This window comes from Uranotaenia lowii, unplaced genomic scaffold (assembly GCF_029784155.1).
Source record: "Uranotaenia lowii strain MFRU-FL unplaced genomic scaffold, ASM2978415v1 HiC_scaffold_130, whole genome shotgun sequence".
In the NCBI taxonomy this organism is placed as follows: domain Eukaryota; kingdom Metazoa; phylum Arthropoda; class Insecta; order Diptera; family Culicidae; genus Uranotaenia; species Uranotaenia lowii.
The window spans coordinates 54,361-78,181 of NW_026597300.1; the positions used below are offsets into that span (position 1 = coordinate 54,361).

The following is a 23,821-nucleotide window of genomic DNA, read 5'->3' on the forward strand; positions in this document are numbered from 1 at the left end:
AGAATTTGCCGTAGTATAACATTTGAAAATCAGCTTGGCAAACAAAGTTGCAAAAAATTGCATTGGTGATATTTCTCATGACCCATTTTAACTCCATGTGGTTTATCTATAGGTGGAGACAACCAAAAACTTTAGTGTATTAGTTCGTTGTATCCATACAGTTGTTTATGAACGATTGTGACGTAACGCGACGCCATCACGGAGCCAAGTATTAAGCGCCTAAATGTAGCCATAGTACATGAAAAATAACAGGTAGGCCATTGCGCATAACCTCACTTCAAAGCTCCGTGTATGTACACAGCATGCTTGCATACCAACAAAAGTAGTTATGAAAATTTGGCAGTTTTATATAGAATGGAAATCAACATTTTTTATTGCTCCGGCGTTCGTCGTTTGATTCTTTTGAAAAGTGCGTAAGATTAAAGACTGATTTTTCTGGTTCATCGGAAACAAATTTTTGAATTGATTTTTTTTGTTCCGGACCATTAATAATGAGCATTAAGAGCCAATTTTCATAGCTGTCCCTCTTTGTTGTTGATATTTTCTTGTGTTTATGGTTAAGATTTGATGAATGATCTAAAAAACTTTATATTTTTGTGATGACAAGTCAATTTGAACGAGATTTTATTTAAATCGCACTATAAAAAGACCACACAAGACAAAAATATCATAAAATTTTGATTTTGGATCATCAAAAAAGCTCATTGCACATTACTTTTAGCTGAGCCGAAAAGCCAAATATTGTTTGTTACATTAAAATGCATCAGTGCATATTTTTCTCATAATTTTAATGATTACCAATTTGTAGAAAAATTTGATTTTCTGAAAAATTCCATACATTTGCCAGTTTTTTTCCATAACTATTTTCCGGGGCCTCTTACCAATACGTTTAAAGAGAGCGGAATAGCCTACCTTGTATATTTCAAAGTTCTATGATTCATAGCTTGCTTTCATTTCAAAAAAAATCTTAAACTAACGACATGTGAGAAAAAGAATGGGTCACTCACTAGTCGCAGTTTTTGGCTCATGACTATGACATTATCCCTTCCCTGATAATAGTTAAAACCCCATCCGACTCAAGGGAGGGGGGGCTCCCATACAAAATTTGTAGTTTTTCGAAACAAATAAAAGTCATGACATCCATTTTCTCGAGATTTTTTTTCCTTTGGGCGGTTTGTTTTTTCGTCTCCATGGTCGAGGCGTCGCGAACATACGTCGCGAGAGGATAGTAACCATGACATAGCATACTGATCAGTAAGAATATTTTGGCGCGTATTTCTCAACCAAGCATATGGTCGGGATTCGACCAGACTGAACTGAATGCCATCAGCATTTTTCCGAGTCACTCGAGTTTAATGTACAAATATTTTCAACTATAGACGAAATCAGTAAAACTTAAAAACCAGAATCATTAGTTTATAAACCAAGGAATGCATTCCAGTGAATTATTTTAGATTTTTCAGTTTCGCATAAGAATAACATGAGTTTCAAAATCTGCAGTTTAAAAATTTTCCCATGGCGTTCAGTTCGGTCTGGTCGAAGGCAGACCATATTTTCAATGCAAGGGGTGGCGACATGAAGCCTTGATGTGATTTTATTTCTACTTGATTCCTAGCTCATTTGTACAGCATATGGTTGACGCCTAGATGTGATCCAGATTGACATTTTGCCGATCGAATAAAGCATATACAAACATTATTTTTGACAAAATCTGAAATTGAAAAGTCATGGCATCCATTTTTAGAGATTTCCTTTTCTTTGAGGGGTTTGTTTTCCGCGTTTTTCGTCTCTATGGTCAAGCAAACGTGTCTTCGCAAGTGGATAGTAACCAAAGCATACTGTTCATTGATCGCTGGAAAAAACTACTACAATAAGGCGCCTGTTTTTCAATTAAGTTCCTATATTTATTATGCACGTGGGGGCGTTATGCAACCTAGATATGTTTTTTCTTGCTAAATTGTACACAGCAAGTGGAAATAAATGACGCCTAGTTGTGACACGGATTGGTATTTTATCAATCGAATCAAAAGCAATTGAAAGATTTGCAAAAATACTTCCATATTTGATGTCCATATAGCACTTGTTGTCTAAAAAATATAAATTTAGTTCTGATGCTAATGAATTAATGGTATGACACTTTGCGAATAATTGAAAAAAAAAAATACTGAAAGTGAAGAATTTACATACAATTTTTTAACCGATTTTGCCTACAAGGTAATTTTTGAATCATATTGATAACAGAAATATGAATAAGATGTTTTCTACAGAGGTAGATTGGAAACATTTTTTTGAACATGTAAAAATGTACTTAACTGAAAAAGAAGACCAAAAAATCCGATCCGACAAATGAACTGATCAAGAGCCTTTTCTTTAAATTAGATAAGATAGGACTGACGTGTGTATTAGTGAAAGGTATCAGTGAAATAAACTGTTTTATAGACCAAAAGTGAGGGAATTCATTTTCCGAAAGAATTTTCATTCAAGGAACACTAGAGCATGTTCAAACGTTCAACTTTTCTCTGTTACAAAAAAATAAAAAAAAATATGTTTTCTTCTAAAAATTGTTACTTTGGCCCAAATACGCAACTGAAACGAATTAATAATTGACAATGGGAGCTTTTTGTTTTAAATAATTTTTAACAAAACATCGTACTTTCTGCTTACATACCAATTCAAGTACGTACTTAACATGAAAAGTGTTTTTGTGTTACATGGCTGCATAAAAGGAACTTTTGATCCGCTTCTTTTTTGAAAAGTGAGACTTTGTAACTGATCTTCAACTTGAAGCAAAATTTTTATGAGAAATTTTTAGTATACTTTTAAAGTGTTCAAAACCGTATTCTCTCCTGTCAACTTACACGGTGGGGTAAGGGCAAACTTCGAACTTTCAAGAAATTCATCTTCAAAATGATTCAATATGTTGGAAAGACCAGGAGGGGTATTCCGAATGTTGTAACTGAAGCGGATATTTAAAATTCTTAAATGTCTTTGTAAATGAAGGTCATTTGCTTTGAACAGCATTCGTTAAAAGTGGATTAACAAACATAAATTTATACTGCAGGAACACTGCAGATATATCAATTAAACTTGATAAAACAAACAAACAGCAATACGTATTAAAACTATTTTAAAGCCTTTACTCTGACGCATCTGAAAATAAGCTTTGCGTTTGCACTCCCACCAATATACGGGACAAATGTTAACTTAGAAATTTGTTTTTGCCAACGTTTTTGAATATTTGACTTTCGAAGAGAAAATAAAAAACGCGGAGAGTTTATTTAGTGATGCAACTGATATTTTTTTGAAATATTTGTATTTTTTACTTTAATAAATTTATTAAAAAAAAGAATTTGCACTGTATAAAATCGATAATTTTCATACCATGTCAAGTGCTGTTTGGGAAAACTTCAAACTGTAATGTCTCATTTCCACAAGTTTGGCATATGGCGAAACATATTTTAAACATAATTTTGGCGGAAGTGCTCATAATACAGAATATTAGGAATATACTCAAAAAACTGTCCCGATTCACGCTTTTGATCGGTTTTCAAAATTCTATCTTCATAAAGTACAATATGCAATAAATTCCAATATGCGAATCTTTTTCTTTCAATTAGAAATTTATGTAAACTCGAGCCAGGTAAATCGGCCTACCTTCTTCAAGCAGTGGGGGACAAAATTAAAAAAAAGATAAGGGAGCTCCCATGTAAGTTTAAGATAAAGATCTTTTTTGCGTACGGATATTTGGCATAACTCAAAAAAAGATGTGACAAATGATTTTATGGAAGTTCGTAACTTTCCACTTTGGGAAAAAGGTGGAAAATCCATAAATTTTGACATTATTTAAGTCATTATGAAGCTTTAAAAACAAAGTAAAAATTTCAGATCTTGAAAAACAAATTTGGAGATCAAGTTTCAGTAAATGACATATACCATCTGTAAATCGCAATTCGAAACTCCAACTGCAGCTCTCATTTCAAAGTTGTTGGTTCTGAACTATGATGAGGTTTGATTTTAAAAAATGCTTACAAAAATCTAAATTTGAATAAATTTTTACAAATTACATTTATTTTTGGAAGGTGTAGCAAAGCACACGGGTCAGCTAGTAATTTATAAACCAAAGGTTCTTCCTCTTGAAGTCCTGTTATAGTATATTTTAAAGTTTAATAGAATTTTTTTGAGAACAAAAAACTCGTCATACCTTTCTGTAGAATTCTAGTGATCAATCCGTCAACTCTCGCAAGTTATGTATATTGCCAAAGGCAACATTATTCCTCAGCAGTATACAGATGCCACTTCCATACAGCAATTGTTTTCTGCGAACTTCACTCCAAACGCGCTTTAACGCACATCCCACTGGAAAACTTCAATCCCTCACGGTACGAAGATCTTCCAGCGCCAACCATCGATTGGGTTCAGAACGAAACGTTTTCTGCTGCTGCTGTTTACTCCAGAGCAGAATCACAAACACACAAACAGCAACAAGAACAGAAAAAAAAGTTACAACCGGAAAGTAGGAGTTCGCTTGTTGTTGTTTTTGTTGATGATGATGATGATGGGTGATCACCACACGGTTTTTTCGTTGCGTTTAACCAACTTCTGTCGCTCTCCATGTATGTATGCTGCTACATACATTTAGTAAGTTTTACTACTCCTTTCTTACTCCGTTTATGGCGCTGCCGGGATGCGGGCGCACGTTCTTTCTGTGCTTGCCTCTGGAAACAGTGTAGGAACGCAACGAAACACAACAACAGCAACAGCACATCAGCAGCAACAACTCCAGAGATTTAGAATGCGATAAAATATGTGCCTATGCATTCTTGGTTGGTTCGTTTTTCCCTTTTTTTCGTCCCCCTCTATTTTACCCACTCTATTCGCGATCTCTGAATGAATCCGATCCTCTCGGGTTCTGGTTTTATTTTCTTATGCTTTAAATTTGGATCAATTCCTGGAAGCGTTGGAAACAGTTGCTTTGCACAACTTGTGCGATTCGCAACGAGATGTTTCTTAGGTTATTCTTCGGAAAGAGAAGAACACGTACCTACTACTACTTTTATAGGTGTTATGATGATGTTGATTTGAGATAAAACATAAATAATCACAAAACATAGCGGGCTGCTTGGTTTTCGATTACACCCTAAAAGTAATCATGAGATCTTCACTTTACACCTTTGATAACACATTCCGCACACGAGAGATTAGAGTTGTTTTTAAAAAATAAACGCACATTTTGAAGAAATAAACAAACTACAGTTTGAACACACAGAGAATATTGATTAAATGAAATCAAAAGAAACGCCATTCAAGCATTAACTGCACTTTGCCCTTTCTAATCATCCATTATGCACTAAAATGACGACTAAATCGAAACAAAAATTGCAACTTAGCAAAATGTGAAGTCAAAAAAAAAAGGCTGGGAACTGCAGAGCTCGGGTCTCCCGACTCAGCACGGTTTCATGTTCTCTTTTGTTGATATTCCTTTCACGTCTCTGTCTGCATCGGGCAGCAGGACTCGAACTCGAAGCCAGTTCCTACAAGATGTTTAGATCAGCAGCAGACCCGTCTCGAGGAATGCGCCGCAAGGCGGCCTCCATTCATGTCTGCTGTTGCTGTACAAAAGGCTAATTCAATTCTAGGACCATATACCACTAAACGTACCAAACAGATCAACCCCAACAACCTCCAAACCCCCCCAACCAACAACAATCAAGCATCAAACCCCACAATACTAACATCACTGGCGGCAGGCAGCGGCTTCGATCGATAGGCTATACTTATTTTTGTATAAGATTTCCTGCCTTCGACGCGATCTCCAGAGTCCAGTTTGATCTTCTCGAATATGTTACTTGAACGCAATAACACAATGAAGAATAATAAGGAACTCGGGCAACATCGCTTCACACAACAGCCCAACAGCACTCAGCACGGATTACACAAAGAGAGTAGAAACAACGAGAAGAAAAAAAACCCGAACCGGCAAAGGACAGGGAGAATGGAACCGACGACGACGACTAGCAAGGACACAACCACGCGTCACAACATTCTCCAGCAAACTGACTCAACAGCGTCGGTGTTGCGATGTTCAGAGGCCTGCAGCAGACTGTATGAAACCGTCATCGCTTCAATCGTCATCAACATCATCAGCGGAGTCGTCATCATCACCCTAACGGCGGATACACCTTCAAACGGTTTGACAATTCCCAGTCCAATTGGATTCCTTAACAAACACCAAGACTCAACGCAAACTAGCCCTACAACAAACAACAAATACGTTTGTCAAACACGGAACGACCGTGTACGAGCTGCTTTGACCGGTTGACCGGTTTTATGGCCAACGAAAGCACAGCTGTTGCACAGTGTGCAATTTGCTCTGACTCCACACTTCACGTCCCTAGGTATATACCTACTGTAGGGAGCTGAGCTGAGGTAAAAGCTGAGCAAATATCATTGCCCTGCCTGCCGGTCGGTGTTCGGATGAATGGATGGTTAGAAGGTTAGAAGCATAGCATCACACAATACACAACATTCAATTCAACGGCACCAAAAGGCAATCCGTGTCTGCTCCGGTCGTGAGCAGGCAGGATTGGACAAATACAACGGTAAATCGGGATTCGTGTTAAACTATGGGCTGATAAGGCCACAACTAATCAAATTGACAGAATAAGTGTGGACTTAACACGAATCCCGAACCTGGATGACAAACATTTATTTATTATCGTCACCTGACAATAAGTTGGATTCCGTTACAGCTCAGCCGTCGTTTGTGTGCGTGTACAATGGACAGTGGAGGGAAATTATTCAAAAAAGGCCTATTGGCCGAGACGCTCGCAAAAATCGGCTACACATCTCCCCTCCACACAAAAAAAAAAACCTAGTCCAAGGGACGACAAAGAAGCACACTTTCGGTTCATGTTCAAGCTTAATGTTAATCTCTACACTTCCAAATATGAAAGTCAACAGTTTGATTGTTCCCGTAAGGGCCACAAGACAGAAACTGTTCCGCAAATTTGAACTGATTTTTTATTATAATCGTTAAATTTCTCCTGAAATTGATACATATTCGTTGTTATAATCTTGTGCATGTGGATTATAATTGATGTTACAGTAGTGATTCAGTTTCTAATTTTTAATGTTTAATAGTGACTTACGTTTAGTGTTTCTTTCTGTATTTGTCGTCTATCCGGTATTTAGTCCTATACGGTACCAACGGTACGATCGATAGTAGCTCTGGCTATAAGACGATTTGTTTTTAGCTTCTAATTTCAATGATTGTGTAGAATAAAATTAGTACCTGTTGTCTGTCGTGTCCTGGTTAATCGTAATCTTGTTAACCACGGTTCCGTCACTTGTCGTGTCACTAACCTTGTGTTGTAGAATAGGTAAGTATAACTTTTTATGTCGACTATAAATGTATATTATATTAATTCACCTTTTGGTATTTTAGTTCACGTCTCTAAGCGTTTTAAGTTATTGAAATACAGTAGAAATTTTCAAATAAAGAGCTATCTAAATAAATCAGCACAGCAATTCTAAATTCGCTTCTTACTCCAATGATGACTTGCTAAATTTAGTTGAGTAAACGATTGACAGATCTACCTTCTTATTGTTCACTTCTCTTTGCCTATGCTGTCCTACACTTCTTACATTTCTAGTAACCAGTGGAGCCGTCTTCTAGTGGGGGCTGATTGGAATAGGAGGCGTGGTCGCGCATTGCGTAACATTGATTCTTGCAGGCTTGGACGGAGTCTTGCAGCCCGCAAAATCTATTGGAGTCATCATCTGATAATGTTTGAGCCAGGATAACCAAGGATGCACAATAGCAAATCGACCAAATAAACACGTTTGAGAAAGTCTGCATGGATATTTTGCAATGGACACCGCCAAAGGTTAAGGAAGGCTCCGAATTGATCTCTGTTCTACCTATATCTGACACTCATCTCATTATATAATATTTTTACTTTTTATAAATTATTCAGTCCCACCCGTCTCACCTCTTTCTTATTCTATATCCTTGACGCCATCAGAATCTTTCAGATAAACCTCACTGGATTTACATTTTCTCAGTTGCTTCAATCTACATTCTTTTCATTACAAATCCCCTGATAACCAATTTCCAAAGATTTTACGTTTTTTTAAGATCTCTGTAAAATTTTGGATTTTATTTTAAACATGTATAACTATAAGGTTTATTAACCTATCCGCTATCTCTTCAGCAAGTTTGCTGTGTGATCTGCATTAAACCGTATGTAGGTATGTATGTATGGTAGCACCCTTGGGTGCACGTTCGTTCCGCAGTTGTGGTGTGGCTAAGACACGACGATGCTGACGAAGTTTGACTGCGTGGTAATGGACGACGAAACCTACGTCAAAGTCGACTACAAGCAGCTTCCGGGACAGGAGTTTTATACGGCAAAAGGAAAGGGAAAAGCAGCACATATTTTCAAGCAAATTCACTGTCAAAGTTCGCGAAGAAATATCTGCTTTGGCAAGCCATCTGTACCTGTGGCTTGAAAAGCAGCATTTTCATAGCTTCCGGGACTGTCAACCAAGAAATTTACGTTAAAGAGTGTTTGAATAAACGTCTGCTGCTTTTCCTGAAGAAACACGGTTGTTCCGTACTGTTTTTATTTATTTATTTCGCCAAACATTGTAGGCTACATATATAATAACTGAGCTCGGGATTGCAGGTTTAGAATAGGCTTAATAATAATGATTTTTCTTTACATTTACAAAGTCAGGTTCTTCGGTGCCTGTTACTGTAAAAACCTTTTTTCAGCTGCTGTTTTGACATAGTCAAAGTCTATGTTCTCATAATATTTATTGTAACTATACATTAAACAATTCATTGGACTATATTTTCCATATCATCAGGATCATCTCCCAATTTGACAATTTCATATGACTGACATTTTCTTCTGGTAAATACAATATTTGAACATTAACTTCGTTTTGAAAGATTCTGAAGTCTTCTTCGCTATTTACTTTCATATAAAGCTTCATATCATTAGCATAAATTAGCACATTTGACTGCTTTTGGCCAGATTTGGCATCTTGCCATTACGGTAAAAAGGCCATGGAGTGGTACGTCGTCAACAACGTGCAGGTGGTTGCCAAGGACAAGAACCCACCCAATACGCCAGAGCTCCGCCCAATTGAGAAATACTGGGCTATTGTCAAGCGGAACCTAAAGAAGACCAAAAAAACTGCTAAGGACGAGCAGCAGTTCAAGGCAAACTGGCTTTCTGCGGCGAAGAAGGTGGACAAGGTGGCTGTACAAAATCTGATGGCAGGGGTTAAGCGTAAGGTCCGGCAATTCTGATTTGGAAAAGCGGAAGCCTAACTTAATATTTTTCCTGAATTTTATACTAATTAAACTTGAAAAAAAATTTAATTTGATATTTTTAATAAACGATTTCATCGATTTACACGCGTTTTCCCTTGTCCAAATTGTGACCGTATCACCCTTTACTATATATCCAGTTAATAACAGCTGGATGAGACGTTCAAGGGAATGGATTCGTAAGTAGAGTAACTCACGATATCCGAAGAGTTAGGATAGATTTGAGATGTTGAGATGTTATTGCCAAATATAAAACTAACTCACTATGCAAGTCTCTGTAATCCCCGCCCCGAGATTTGTTTTTAGAAGAGCGCGTCAAACAGCAGGAGAACTTAATACGAGGTACATACCGATGCGCTCAATCCCTTTGTTTGATGCCCTGATGCATCTTACCAGCCCCATAAAAAAGACAACAGTGTAATCTGCTTTAAATCTATTGGGACTAAGACGATCGGAGCGAATTAAAAAGAATAAACGTGGTTAAACTTGAAGAGTGAGAATTGTATTTCACGTGTAGACTGAATGACGTTTTGGATATGATAGCAGGAAATAGAAAAACGCGGCGTAGTACCAACCAACAGTTGACTGGTTGTCACCTGCAACGGCTTGGGTAGAGATAGGCGATCGTTGCGTCATTACACCCCCTCTCGATCGGCCAATCCGATCCTCCGACAGAAATCTTCTAATCGTCCCGTTTCCATGGGTTTGGTTAGAAGATCAGCCAGTTGATCCTGAGTGCTGATGTACCTTATATCAACACTTCCTCTTGCTACGTGGTCACGAATGAAGTGGTGTTTTATGTCGATGTGTTGGAATCGCTTCGACTCACAATTTTTAGCCATCCCGATGCATCCTTGGTTATCTTCGTAGATGATTACAGGTTCGCCGGAATTCTTCAGTTCAAGGTCTTTTAGGATTCCGGAGAGCCAGACAGCTTCGGAAACGGCGGCGCTCAGTGCGATGTATTCTGCTTCGCTGGAAGATGTTGCAACGGTTGCCTGCTTCTTACTTGACCACGACACGGTACATCCAAAAACTTGGAAAAGGAAGCCACTAACTGATTTGCGGTCCTCGGTGTTTGACGCCCAGTTGGCGTCCGCAAATCCAATCAACGGAGCAGCTTGGTTTATTCATTTGAAGTGTAGTCCTCTACGTTTGGTTCCCTTGGTATAGCGGACAACACGCTTCAGAGCACACCAGTGTGTAGTAGTTGGGTTTTGTTGAAATCTTCCTAGGTGGATAGCAAAGATCGGGGCGTGTAGAAACCATCACGTACATTAATGTTCCCAGCATTTCTCGAATCGTTGACGTAGAGAATAATGTACAGTTCATCACCTCTCTGGATGTTTGTGTAAAGGCAATAATCATGGCTGGATCTTGTAAAACCCATGGCTTACAGCTTTCGGTTAAACTTCTCGTTCCAACATCTGGGTGACTGTTTCAATCCATAAAGGGAATTGAGAAGTTGGCAGACGGTATTCGGTGGAGCCTTCACGCCTTCAGGAACTTCCATGTAGATGCCTTCCTCTAGCTCTCCGTGCAGAAAAGCTGTTTTTACATTCATATGATGGAAGAAAAAACCTTGATGAACACCGGCTGCTAAAACGGTGCGGATCGTAGACAACTTGGCCACCGGAGCAAAGGTGTCGTCGTAGTCGATGCCCGGTTTTTGCAGGAACCCTTTGGCCACAAGCCTAGCTTTGAACCGAACGCCGTTTCCGTTTCCATCATCTTTTGCACGGAGCGTCCACCTACATTTCAGAGGTTTCACCCCAGCTGGGCACATCACGAGCCACCAAACGTGATTTTGCTTCATGGATTGAAGTTCGTCGTCTACGGCTGCCATCCATTGTTGCTTGTCTGTTCGCCCGTCGATGTCGGAGTACTTCGTTGGTATTTCTGTAATAAATGAATTACCAGCAGTTGCACTGAATCCCATAAAGTAATCTTTGAACTTACCGGGGAGCCTGCGCTCCCGTTCGCTGGACCTTGACGTCGAACCTCCGGGAATGTCGCGTCGTTCTGAGTGCGAAGGGAGCGCGACCGGTGTGGGTGGTTCATAGTCTGCGTCATTGTCAGCGTCGTCGTCTGAATCGTCAGACATGTATTCGTCGGATTCAGTTCCTGGAGCAAGTTGAGAACTGTTTGAAGGCTCTGCTACAGTATCGGGTTCCCCCTCTTGCTCGCATGGGATATTTGGACGAACAACGTATTCAACATTTCCTTGTTCGCTGACTACGGAAGCAGCGATGTACGGGAAGCAAAACTCGACGAAGATCACATCGCGAGCAATCACCAGATTCTTAGACTTGGAGCTCCACAGCCGCATACCCGACAGGTGCATACCCGACCATCACTAGGAGCTGCCTTTGGGGTAGAGTTTCTTTCTGAGGTGACTTGGTATCCAGCTAGAACATTTGCATCCGAACACCCGTAGTTTTGATAGATCTGGCCTGATCCCGAACCATTTTTATGCTGGCGTACATCCATCGGTCAGAGCGGCCGTAGGGCTACGGTTAAGTATGTACGTGCATGCTCGTGCTGCTTCTGGCCATAGAATTTTTGGAACATTAGATTCAATGAGCACTGTACGTACCTTTTCCATCAGCGACCTGTTGAACCTCTCCGCAACTCCGTTTTTGCGGTGTATATGCCACGGTGGTTTCAATTTGGATGCCTTTTTCTGCGTAGTACTTCTTTTGCAACGATGGACAATACTCACGCCCTTGTTCCACTGTTAATTTTGCGATTTTGGTTCCATGCAAAGCAGTGGCTGTCGCTTCGTAGTTTTGAAAACATTCAAACACATCTGACTTGGTTTTGATAACGTAGATGGTGCTGAAATGCGTAAAATCGTCGATGAAAGAAACTATATATTTCGAATCGTCGTACGCCAGTGGGTCGATGGGACCACACACGTCGGAGTGGATCCTTTCGAGGGGTCGGCTTGTGCGTGGTCTTGCTCCCTTAAACGGTTTCCGGCTCTGCTTTCCCTGAACACAAGCGTCGCATGAATCAAGCTCCTTCAATTTTGTTACACCTTTCAGCATATTGTTCCGGACCAACGACTTCATACCAGTTTGGCCGATGTGGCCCAATCGACGGTGCCACAATTTGGACGAATCCGCGCTGCACAAGTTCGCGAGCCTTTGCTCGACAAATAACTTCAGCACACAGATTCCCGCCATGGCCAATTTCTTTACTGACATCAAATTTGAACGAAGCTCGGGGACCACTAGCACATCTTTTATCTGAAAGGTGACGTTTTTGTTGCTCTTACCGGTCATTTCGCCTACGTTGTTAGCTATCATCATCTGTCCTTCCTTCGCCACATTGATTTTAACAGGAACTTTCAACTTGCGGCTTGAGGACAGTAAAGATTGCTTGCGGGTTATGGTCCGATCAGCAACACACTTTTTGGCGAAAGTAGTCTCAAGACTTTCCCACATTTGCTTGGTGGTAGTCTTTTCTCGCACAACCTCGAGGCATTCATCCGCCAGGCAGCTCACTAATAATGACTGCCTCCTTGCATCCAATGCTTCAAACGCGGCCCTTTCAGCACCTCCTGCCGGAGCTTCTCCGGTCAGCACTGCGGAAACACCTGCTGCCTTCAAGTATAATTTCACTCGGTAACTCCAATTCGCAAATTCCGACGCGGTTCCCCGGAACTGGGGGATTCCGTGCGCGAGTTCCTTCACGGTGGTGCCCATAATTTATTGGGACTAACACGATCGGACCGAATTAAAAAGAATAAACGTGGTTAAACTTGAAGAGCGAGAATTGTATTTCACGTGTAGACTGAATGACGTTTTGGATATGATAGCAGTAAAAAGAAAAACACGGCGTAGTACCAACCAACAGTTAACTGGTTGTCACCTGCAACGGCTTGGGTAGAGATGGGCGATCGTTGCGTCATTACGAAATCGTATTCATAAATTCACAAAAGTCCCCTGTGCAGCTTCGCTTTGTGTTCCACAGACTGAACGAGAGACATGCGTCCTATTTCACTGGAAGCCGTTTGCTAACTGACGACTGCACGACACGACAGGTCAGCCAACGTGTGTGCGTGTAGTGTAATATGGATGATGGTGGGAGATTATCGACTCGGCAAAGCCTATCGACCGAGAGAGTGCGGCGCTCACAATTATCGGCTACACATCTCCCCTCTACTTCTACACCAAACAAACAAGAGAAAACAGAAGCATATTTTCGGTTCATGTTCGAGCTTCTTGCCACTCTCCTCACTTTTAAATCATTCTGCCTAGAAGTAATGGAAAAAATTAATCTCGGGCCAACTTTTTATTTAGAATTATAAGTGACGAAAACTTCTTCCCTTATATCCAATCAATTTGGCAACGAGGTCTGTCCTCTGAATCATTGTGTACCTTTGACAAAGGGTATTTGCTGAACCAAATTTATTGTCTCGTATAATCACTTCCGCCAAATACACAGAACACTGTTATCTCCACTCAGTGGATTCCTAAAGTAAACGCTTCGGAACAATATTCAAGTTAGTCATTTCCATCAATCAGTATAGAAACTTCAAGCATAACTTTTTGTCCTACTAATGTCAGAGAGTCTTTAAAAACCAAATGACAAGAAAGGTTACTAAAACTGACTTTCATGTACTTAACTTAATACAGGCTAAATACGAGATATCTCGTTTTTTCGCTCGCCGCTGGTGTGCTGTATTAAGAAGCATAACTCAATTATTATAAATACAATAAGTAAAATAAAACTGTTTATAAGAATTAAACACAAAACTTTCGGTAACTCAAAGGTACTAATTTCGTTAAGTTTGTTCCAGTGGTTTCTTTGATAAAGAATGCCGAGTTTCGGTGTTTCCCGGCTTAGATTTCTTCGCTGTCTTGAATGAGTTAACATGCAGCTACATACATACATATTTTCATTTAATACCAATCCAATTCGCTGATTTTTTTTCTCTCTCAAACCAACCTCTTGTACTAGACTTATCAAACATAAAATAAATTATCAAACATTAAATAACATTTTTTTAAGGACATCTTGCTTCAAACAAATTGGATTGATTATCAGGAAACGATATAAAGTTCATCATCAGTAACTTTTCTATGCTCGCTACGTTGAGCCATATTACACTTCTCATATAGCTCCTCCAGAGTCAGTATACTTCCATAACACCCTTTATGTTCGTCCTCCCGATCCAACGTAAATTCATAAAGTAAACCTTAGAACACTCTGCATGTTGGTCCTCCCAATCCAACGTAAGTTCATAAAGTGAACCTTCAGAACACTCTTCATGCTGGTCCTCTCGATCCAACGAAAATTCAATAAAAGAACCTTCAGAACACTATTCATGTTGGTCCTCCCAATCCAACGAAAATTCATAAAGTGAACCTTCAGAACACTCTACATGCTGGTCCTCCCGATCCAACGAAAAATTTTGAAGTGAACCTTGAGAACACTCTTTATATTGGTCCTCCCGATCCAACGAAAATTTATAAAGTGAACCTTGAGAACACTTTTCATGATGGTCCTCTTGATCCAACGAAAATCCATAAAGTGAACCTTCAGAACACTCTTCATGTTGGTCCTCCCGATCTAACGAAAATTCATAAAGTGAACCTTTAGAACACTCTTCATGTTAGTCCTCCCAATCCAACGAAAATTCATAAAGTGAACCTTTAGAACACTCTTCATGTTGGTCCTCCCGATCCAACGAAAATTCATAAAGTGAATTTTTAGAACACTCTTCTTGTTGTTCCTCTCGATCCAACGTAAATTCATAAAGTGAACATTCATAACACTCTTCTTGTTGGTCCTCTTGATCCAACGTAAATTCATAAATTGAACCTTCAGAACACTCTTCATGTTGGTCCACCCGATCCAACGAAAATTCATAAAGTGAACCTTCAGAACACTCTTCATGCTGGTCCTCTCGATCCAACGAAAATTCATAAAAAGAACCTTCAGAACACTATTCATGTTGGTCTTCCCAATCCAACGAAAATTCATAAAGTGAACCTTGAGAACACTCTTCATGTTGGTCCTCCCGATCTAACGAAAATTCATAAAGTGAACCTTCAGAACACTATTCATGTTGGTCCTCCCGATCCAATGAAAAATAATAAAGTGAACCTTCAGAACACTCCTCATGTTGGTCTTCCCGATCCAAAAAAAATCATAAATAATTGAACCTCCAGTACACTCTTTATGTTGGTCTTCTCGATCAAACGAAAATTCATAAAGTGAACCTTCAGAACACTCTTCAAAAATTTGATATGTGATGATAATGCTTTTAAATAAATTCTACCCGCTCATTTTCACCATCATTCATTTCTTCTAACCTTTTATCCAACTATAAAAAAATTCATTATCTTAAGATGTTCCTACTAAAAGTTACATCACTTTATACCGATAAAGCCGATAAATTAAATAACAAACATTTAAAATTATTTTTTTTATTCTTTGAGTAAGTTTTGATTTAATTTACATGCCCAATTTTGTAATATTTCATAGAAATCCTCAAAAACGGATAAGGTCCCAAAGTGTTGATTTTCAGAATATTTTTAGAATAATACCAAGATCGTTCCATTAGTTTGCACACGTCATTTGACATAAAAAATCGAAGTTCCAAACATCTACAGAATAAAAGTTTTCAGGTTCGGTCAAATTTTGGTCTAAGTCGGAGACCCCCATGTGCAAATTGTAGGTATGTATTTACTTTATTCCAAAATTCTAGTAGTATATAGTATAGTATATTACATAAGCGTTTATGAATGCTCCAAAGAAACTAGCAAAATCTAACACAGTTTTACAATGAGAACTTAAAGCGCCCTTCTAAATGTTGTCTGGATTGTAGCTTGAATAATTTTTAACGTAAATAGAACATACCACCCTACAAGTACCCAATTGATGGAATAGATGAATTCATCATCTTTCGCAAATGTTTCATTTACGATTCATTCCTAAAAGTTTATTTTATCTGTAAATTTACATAAAAGGATTTTCTTTGGGTTCTAAATATTTTTAAAAGCGCACAAATGTTCCACAAATCGTCTTTTAATTTGTAACTTCATAGAAACTAAATTAATTGTAAAATTTATCAGAAATTGTGTTGTGGCATGCAAGAATGTTCATAAATTTTAATATTTGATATTGAACTTTTCAAAGCTTCCGAAAAAGTTTGAAATCATGCCATTATACTTATAGTTGGTAATATTCATTTCTTAATTCAAGAAATAAGGTTCATAGTAATGATCTCAGACCATATGACTTACCGAAAATAAATTGTCCTACTTTTCCTTGCATGCGTCCATGTTAATCCTCTCCTACGCCAAAGCTACCTCCTCCACCACTCTCCTGCTCTTCGGCAGTTTCAACAGAAAAATGGTCTCCCTTTTCCGTTGCCGCAGTACCATGGCCAGCTTTCTCCATAAGATTGCTCCAGGGATCTTCCAGCATCGATGGATGAAAGTAATCATTAACGGTGTACTGAGTTTTCATTTCAATGTTCTGGAAAAAATTGAGAGAAATGTTATTTAGAACCTTTAGCTTGTTGATTTCGTTACTCACATTCTGTCGATGGCCGAGCCCAAACCGATGCTTTCGGGGTTGGAAATTTTGCTGCTGATTGTTTTGCCTATTGTTCTGGAAGTTCCGGTCGTTCCATTTCCGGTTGTTATGAAAAGAGCGCCCCGAATAATTACCACCACCTGCCAAATGACCGCTCGGTCCATCATCACTTCCGTAGGACGAACTACTTTTGCCCGTACTTCCATCATATTGCTGTTGCTGCTGATGTTGTTGTTGTTGCTGATGCTGATACGGCTGATTTCGTCCCCGATTTTGCTGGAACCCCCGTTGCCGCGGAAGCATATACTTGGGCTGAGCAGAATAATAGTTTCGGTTGTTCTGTTGCGTATTGTTCCGATGCTGAGGGGTGCTGAAGCCGAGCGGAAAGAAATTTTCCGTACTGTTGTACAACGGAGGGCCATCTTTGTTTTCCGGCGACTCAAACGGATTTCTTCGCTCGTTGGGAGAAGTCATGATTACTGCGCGAAGGTAAAACGAAACCGATGAATTTAAACCCCGTGCTAAATAGATTAAACGTACCTGTCCCGACCCGAGGTTAAAGAAAACGGCCGCACGAACGATTTTGTGGTATATTTTTAGCCCGAACCCGATTACAAACATTAAACAAAAAATTTAATGTTATTAAGCGCGTTCAACAGCCAATTGAAATCGGTTTCAATCGATTTCGATTGGTAAATTGTTGTTCACTCAGCCAATGTTGTGATCGAAACTAATCCAATTGACGTTCAATGAAGCCAATCGAAGTCGATCGAAACCAATCGAAATCGATCAAGCTCGAGAGCAGGATTCGTTTCTATCGGTTTCAATTACACTAACACACATGCAGTTGACAACTGTCAAAAACAGCTGACTGGGTTTGTTTTTGACCTGCAGTGCAAATGAAAGTGTAGTCAATCGGTGGAGCGTCGTGGTGCTGTGCCGGTGGAGCTGTGCCGGTGGTGCTGAGGTGTGACGGGTGTCAGTCGGATCAGTTGCTGCAGCTGCTCACAACAAGCTCAAATGTATTTTCACAACATCAAGTGGTGTCAGGAGAGTTCGTGTTGTTTCAGTGGTGCGGTGCTGTTGGTATAGGTCGATGCTGTTTTGGTGTTGCTGCGTTGGTGTCGGTGTCAGTCGGCTACAGTTGCACAAGAATTGTGATGCAAATGTAAATTAGCACTCACAATACATCTGTCAGTCAGTTTCGGATTATTATAATCAGTGTTCGGCATCGCTAACTGAAAAATCAGCGCCGCTAGTTAAATCGCTAACTCATTCATAGTTAGCGATCGCTAATGGAAAACGCTAAATGTGCCGAAAAAGTTATCGCTTTAAGCTTAAAGCGCTAATCGCTAATCGCTAACTGTTGATAAACAATTAGGTCGAAACAAATATCAAATTCTTCTTTTGTCATCCTCATTTATATTTTATAGGTAAATAAATAATAAATATGAATAACAATAATTAAGTTTTGAATATTTTTTGGAAGTCAGATAAATTGACGAATTTTCATTCAATTGTATCATCAAAACACTATCTGGCGATGATGAGAATGTTATCACCTCTCAGTGTTCCAGAAATAAAAAAAAAATGGAATTTTCGAATCGTTACAAAAACAAAAACAAAATGTGCAAAATAGGAATCTGCTTTTTATTTTCTTTTATTTTGGTCAAAAATTTTCTCGATTTGTCAATTTTGTACTGAAGCAATAATGTTGCACAAAATCGTGCAATTTAATTCAATTTATTTTTTTTTGCATTATTTTTTTTTATTTTCCTCCCCTTCATGTTTAACCAGTTTTCACCTTTTTCAAACAAGTAGGAGCATTGCCAAACATGGACGTTTATATAATATCTGATCGAACTGAAAACGAGGGCTGGAATGAACAATTAACAACTAAACAAGGTCAATTGATTTTATGGTACTTTTATCTTAATTTAATGAACTGATCTGAAAAAGTCCGAAAAAAGTGAAAATCCAAAATTAATTTTGTATTTTTTTTTTTTGAATTATGAACAAAATTTAAAAATTCCGTGCAATCTGTGAATACTTCTGAAGCTAAGTGTTTTGCGACATAGATTCTGTAATGAACATTTGCTCAAAATTCTGTGAAATTATAGATTTTTCTTTGATTTCGGCAATCTGGGTACGAATTCCTCAATTAGAAGTGAAAATTTTCGCTTGCAGCGCATATTGGGGTCAGAATGATACCCAAGATAATCTTAACTTAATATATGACAAAAAGTAAAATTTATCAGTTATAGTTCAAGATGCAAATATATATAGGTCATTGATGCAAATTTATGAAGGTTAGCGGTTTTCAATTAGCGGAACCAAAAATTAGCGGAACTTTTTAATTCGCTAGCTCAATCAAAACTTAGCGCCAAAAATAAACCGCTAACAAAAAGTTAGCGGTCTAATTAGCGATTAGCGGATTAGCGCATTTGTGCCGAACACTGATTTTAATAATTATAATAATTATAATAATTAGTGACCATCAAGACCCACCGAAGGAAATAGAAAAATTTGATCTATCTTGTGAAACACGAAAATTTTTTTTAATAAAATATAAAATTTATCCACTGTATTTTATTTTCATAATCGCATGTTTTAAAAATTATAATTATTTTCCTAGAGCAACAATTTTTCGCTTTTGTGCATTCCTTGTCTCTAAAAATTGCTCATTATTCTAAACACAATTCCTTTTTAGTATTCAAATTTAGTTCGAGTCGAACAACAACTTCCTAATCTAAAATTTTTCAGACAGCTTTAGTACGGGAAAGAATTGCCATTGAGATGGCCAAAATGTTGGATTCATTCCAATTTGCCTTGAGTAAACCGCCTTTTCGAATTCTGAACGAAGCTGACAAACAATCTGAAAACACTGCGCAGTATTAGTGTCTGACTGTTCATTCAGCAGCCTGATAGAAATCGATCGAAGTCAATTGGAAAAACAGCTGATCAGCTGTCAATCCATTTCAATTGATTTCGATTGAGTTTTGTTGAACACACCTATTGTTGATAAGCGAACACGCTGAAAACAAGTTAGGTCGATTAGGTTTAAACACAATTTCAAAACCGGGAATTTTTACAAAATAATCAAAAAATATAGCAAACAACGAGAAATGTATTCAATACATTGTATTATCTGCATATCTACAGATCGCGAGAACAATGGATTCCACATTTTAAACACATTAAAAAGTTAATTGCTTCGATAGTTTTGTCATTCTCGTCAGTTGTTGTTTTTGTAATTTTTATCGTTTTGGTCATTGTGTGCCGTTTTCCCTTTTAACTTGTTTGTCATTTTTTTTTTGTAATTTCTTTATTTGAAACGGCTCATACCTTTAGGCTTTAAGGAGCCAAACTCGTTTTGTTTGATTACAATTGTGTGCTTATATCTAGTTCACTTTTTGAAGAAAAGATAGAAGATAGATAGGGAAATGTGAAAATAAAAAGAATTATAGACGAAGATCAATAACTTGTAGGAAAAGATATATTTCGAACATGTAGTCCAAGTCTATCACAGCCAGCACATCTCTCACTGGAACATAGGGTGGTTTTCCTCGGGCCCTAAGGGAGTCTATAAAATTCGTTCTGGCGACAAGATTTGTTTGTCATTTTGGTTACTATTTTTTCCTTATTTTATTTCTGTCATTTTTTAAATTTTATAAACTTTCTTAATCCGAATATCGAAAGGAAAATTTTCTTTGTTTTTGCGTCAATTCCTTTGAAATAAAAAATCTTTTGGCTACGTGTATCTTTTTTGTTATCAATTCGTATTATAAAAGTTTCGTCATTTTGGTTATTTTAGCCATTTTTGTATTTTTTTTAAATCAGTAAAAAAAATTCTCTCAAAAATATTGTGAATTTTTTCTTGCGCTAGAGTTTGCACACAAAAATTTCGTCAATCCCCAATTTCGCTCTACGATTTCGCTGTTTTCTCTCACCGTCAAATGTGTATGTCTCTTGAATACGAGAACTAACAAATCACAGCAGTCATGCCTTTCTAAATTGTAAACAAAACATTTGAAAAAATCATGGAATTTCTTCGGAATTTCAAGGTATATTATTAAAATATTTCATTGTGAAACTTTGCTTTAATAATACCTAATATTAATTCTAGATCAAACGAAAGGTTCCCATTTACAACGAGGGAAAGTTGGCAAAGATAGGTCCACTATTAATATCCTATATCAAAATTCGTAAGTTTAAATTTAATTGGGCTAAAATCAGTGCATTTTCCAAATGAACTTTTTTCCAGCATCAAGTATTATGTGAGCTGTGTTCTGAAATCGTACCAAGTGGACAGCGAAGTATGTATCTCGGGAGTGTTCTGGATTGAAATCAGTCTGTGATAATGCTAGGGTCGAAGTTAAAGTAGAGAGCCTGAGGGACGTTTCGAAGACATGCGGCAGAACAACAGGCTAGAGTCATACGTACTCTTTTAAGAGTACATGTACTCTTTTTCGATCGAAAAATGAGCGTACTCTTCTTTTTGTGAAATCTTGCCGAATGTACTCTTTTTTTTCGTTCAAAGACATTTTATCAGAGAAACGAACTTATTTCTTCCAGTTCTTGAGTTCGTGCATTATATGTACAAGAAGTCCGATAGAAATGCAACACTTGCACGGTACTTCAGGTTTCCCTACTTTGTTGAGTTTTCCAAGAAAACATCACAAATCGATTAAAATCTAAAATTTTCGTTTAAAAACAAGTTTGCTATTTCATCAGCAGTACTTTTCAATATGTAAAATACAACAATTTCGATAGTTTTAAAACTGCTTTCAAGAAAGCTTCTCCCAGGCGTCGAAATAAACTGTGCAGGCCATGAGCGCCTTTGAATATGCAATTAGAGCTCAAACAGTTGGCAAAGTGCACAACAGCAATTTGAACTCCTGTTTAAATGCAACATTTTCTCATGTTTGCAATGTTCTGATCTCTATCTCTTCGAATAATCCAACCAACCTTTGACTTATCACTAAAAATCTGCAAGAAAATGTTAGTATTTTTTGAAAAATCATTATTGCCAGGTAAGTCACATAACTAGCAACAAATTGTCACTAATTGAATGGACTTAAATTTCCTGGTTTCTCCCGTTTCTTCTGAACATTTTGAAATATTATTTCAACGTACTCTTTTTGGCGTTGAAGGATATGGTAACCCTAGGCTAGACCCCAATCTCAACCACTTCTTAACCATATCAATGATTCCTTATCTTATCGCAGTTTATTGTTACAATAAATTAAAACTGAAAGAATAAACTTTTATTTATTTTCAATATCAAAATGTTTAAAAATATCCATCAATTCCATACAGATTCTTTATAGCAACAGGTCATTGAATAGCTTTAAAATAGACATGGTTTGTTTCCAAAAAATAATATATTGAGTTGACTTTCAGACGTTTAACCAGTGCCTTGAAACGGTCCAGTATTGGTTTGTTACTTGGTCCGGTTTTGACTATTTCACCAGTTGTGCGGACCGGACGGTCCGGACTTATAGATTTAGGATATTTGACAGTCTAGTGTGGAACATTGAAATTTCGCTAAGCAAACATCGTCACATTGCAAACTTGTCCACTGATATGTGTAAACAAATAATAATTCAAGAACGTACAGAACAAGGTGTGAAAAAAATTTATATAAATTTTTGACCGATCGAAAAATGTGCAGGCGAATCTAGTTATTCAAGAAAATTACAATAGAAATGTCCACAAGATGTATGCCTGAAAGTTTTTTGCTGATATTGAGGTACTCAAACAATTAATTTAAGGGAAGGCTCATGAAATTTGCAAATTTGATTTTCTTCATTTTTAGTGAAACGAATGCTTGCGTGCACCCGGGATTTTGTCTTTTAATCCATCGTTTGAAAAATCCCGGGATGACCTAAAGGCCAATTCCAATCCCCAAAGTTTTGGCGCATTTTTCGTTTCCAAAATTTTAAGTACTGTTTTATAACTTCTTATTGTCGAGTTTTCGTAAAACTTAAGCAATTCAAATAAGTAGTGAATTTGTGTTCACTTTTGTATAATTTATTATGCCAGTATACATTAAAAAGTAAGTATAATTTTATAGTATTGTCATGATTCGTTTAAAATAATTACAGTAACACAGTCAAACGGTGAGATCGCGGCTCGCTCTCTTTTTTTTTGTTTACAATAATTTTTTGTCATTGAATAATTTCGCAAACAAAACGCGTGTCTTGCTTTCACTGCAGTCCTGTTTTTACGCGTTCTTTGAAAAATTACGTCGAAATCAGTGTCAAACGTGCGCGAAAAAGTGTCTCCGAACTGTAAATCGACAGTCGGACAGTCATAATATGGGTCCCCCCAAAAAAACCTCCAAAAAGGATCGCTCGGGTGCCGATTTCGGAGGAACGAGTGGCTCCACCGGAGGGTTTGTCGAAAACAAATGGAACAAGAAACGTCGCCCGGAAGACGAGGCCTACTCGTCGCTGGCCAACGATGACGACGACAGTTCCATGGACGGAGGAGCGGGATTCGTGCCGGATGCTGCCGGTCGCAATGCAGAGAAAAATGACGACGGCGTCCAGGAGGATGAGTACGGGGCCAAGGACTATCGGTCCCAGATGGAGCTTAAACCGGACAACGCATCCCGACCCCTGTGGGTGGCTCCCAATGGGCACATTTTTCTGGAATCGTTTTCACCCGTTTATAAACATGCCCATGATTTTTTGATTGCCATTTCCGAGCCGGTCTGTCGGTGGGTTTTCGGTTTTCTTTTCTTTTAGGGTTTTCCTTAATTTTTTACTTGTATTACTTTTCTAGCCCGGAACACATTCACGAGTATAAACTGACCGCCTACAGTTTGTATGCAGCGGTTTCGGTCGGCCTGCAGACGCACGACATAATTGAATATCTGAAGCGATTAAGTAAAACAACCGTTCCGGAAGGTATTCAGGAGTT

At 38.2% G+C, this 23,821-nt stretch overlaps 2 protein-coding genes across 11 annotated transcripts in view; both read right to left on the reverse strand.

Moving 5' to 3' along the window:
- Positions 1–13,348, reverse strand: part of LOC129759252 (uncharacterized) — a 49,528-nt gene extending 36,180 nt beyond the window's left edge. For 2 of the 9 annotated variants that reach the window (XR_008740146.1, XM_055756658.1), the window contains exon 1: positions 5,734–6,041. Coding sequence is in view for 1 of the 9 variants with exons in the window: in XM_055756659.1 (XP_055612634.1) it covers positions 12,621–13,050 (430 nt within the window). In the remaining 8 variants the exon portion in view is untranslated. The other 7 variants (XR_008740147.1, XM_055756659.1, XM_055756665.1 and 4 more) reach the window with 7 other exon arrangements.
- Positions 13,349–16,365: 3,017 nt separating this feature from the next.
- On the reverse strand, positions 16,366–17,605 carry LOC129759251 (serum response factor homolog A). 2 transcript variants are annotated; one of them, XM_055756657.1, is made up of 3 exons: positions 17,435–17,605; positions 16,895–17,373; positions 16,366–16,834 (listed from the first exon to the last, which is right to left on the reverse strand). In XM_055756657.1, exons 2-3 carry the CDS (start codon positions 17,366–17,368, stop codon positions 16,640–16,642), a joined length of 669 nt encoding a protein of 222 aa, XP_055612632.1. In that variant the 5' UTR covers positions 17,369–17,373; positions 17,435–17,605; the 3' UTR covers positions 16,366–16,639. The 2 variants fall into 2 exon arrangements, with proteins under 2 accessions (XP_055612632.1, XP_055612631.1); XM_055756656.1 differs by having other exon boundaries at positions 16,895–17,526.
- Between the last annotated feature and the right edge of the window lie 6,216 nt (positions 17,606–23,821).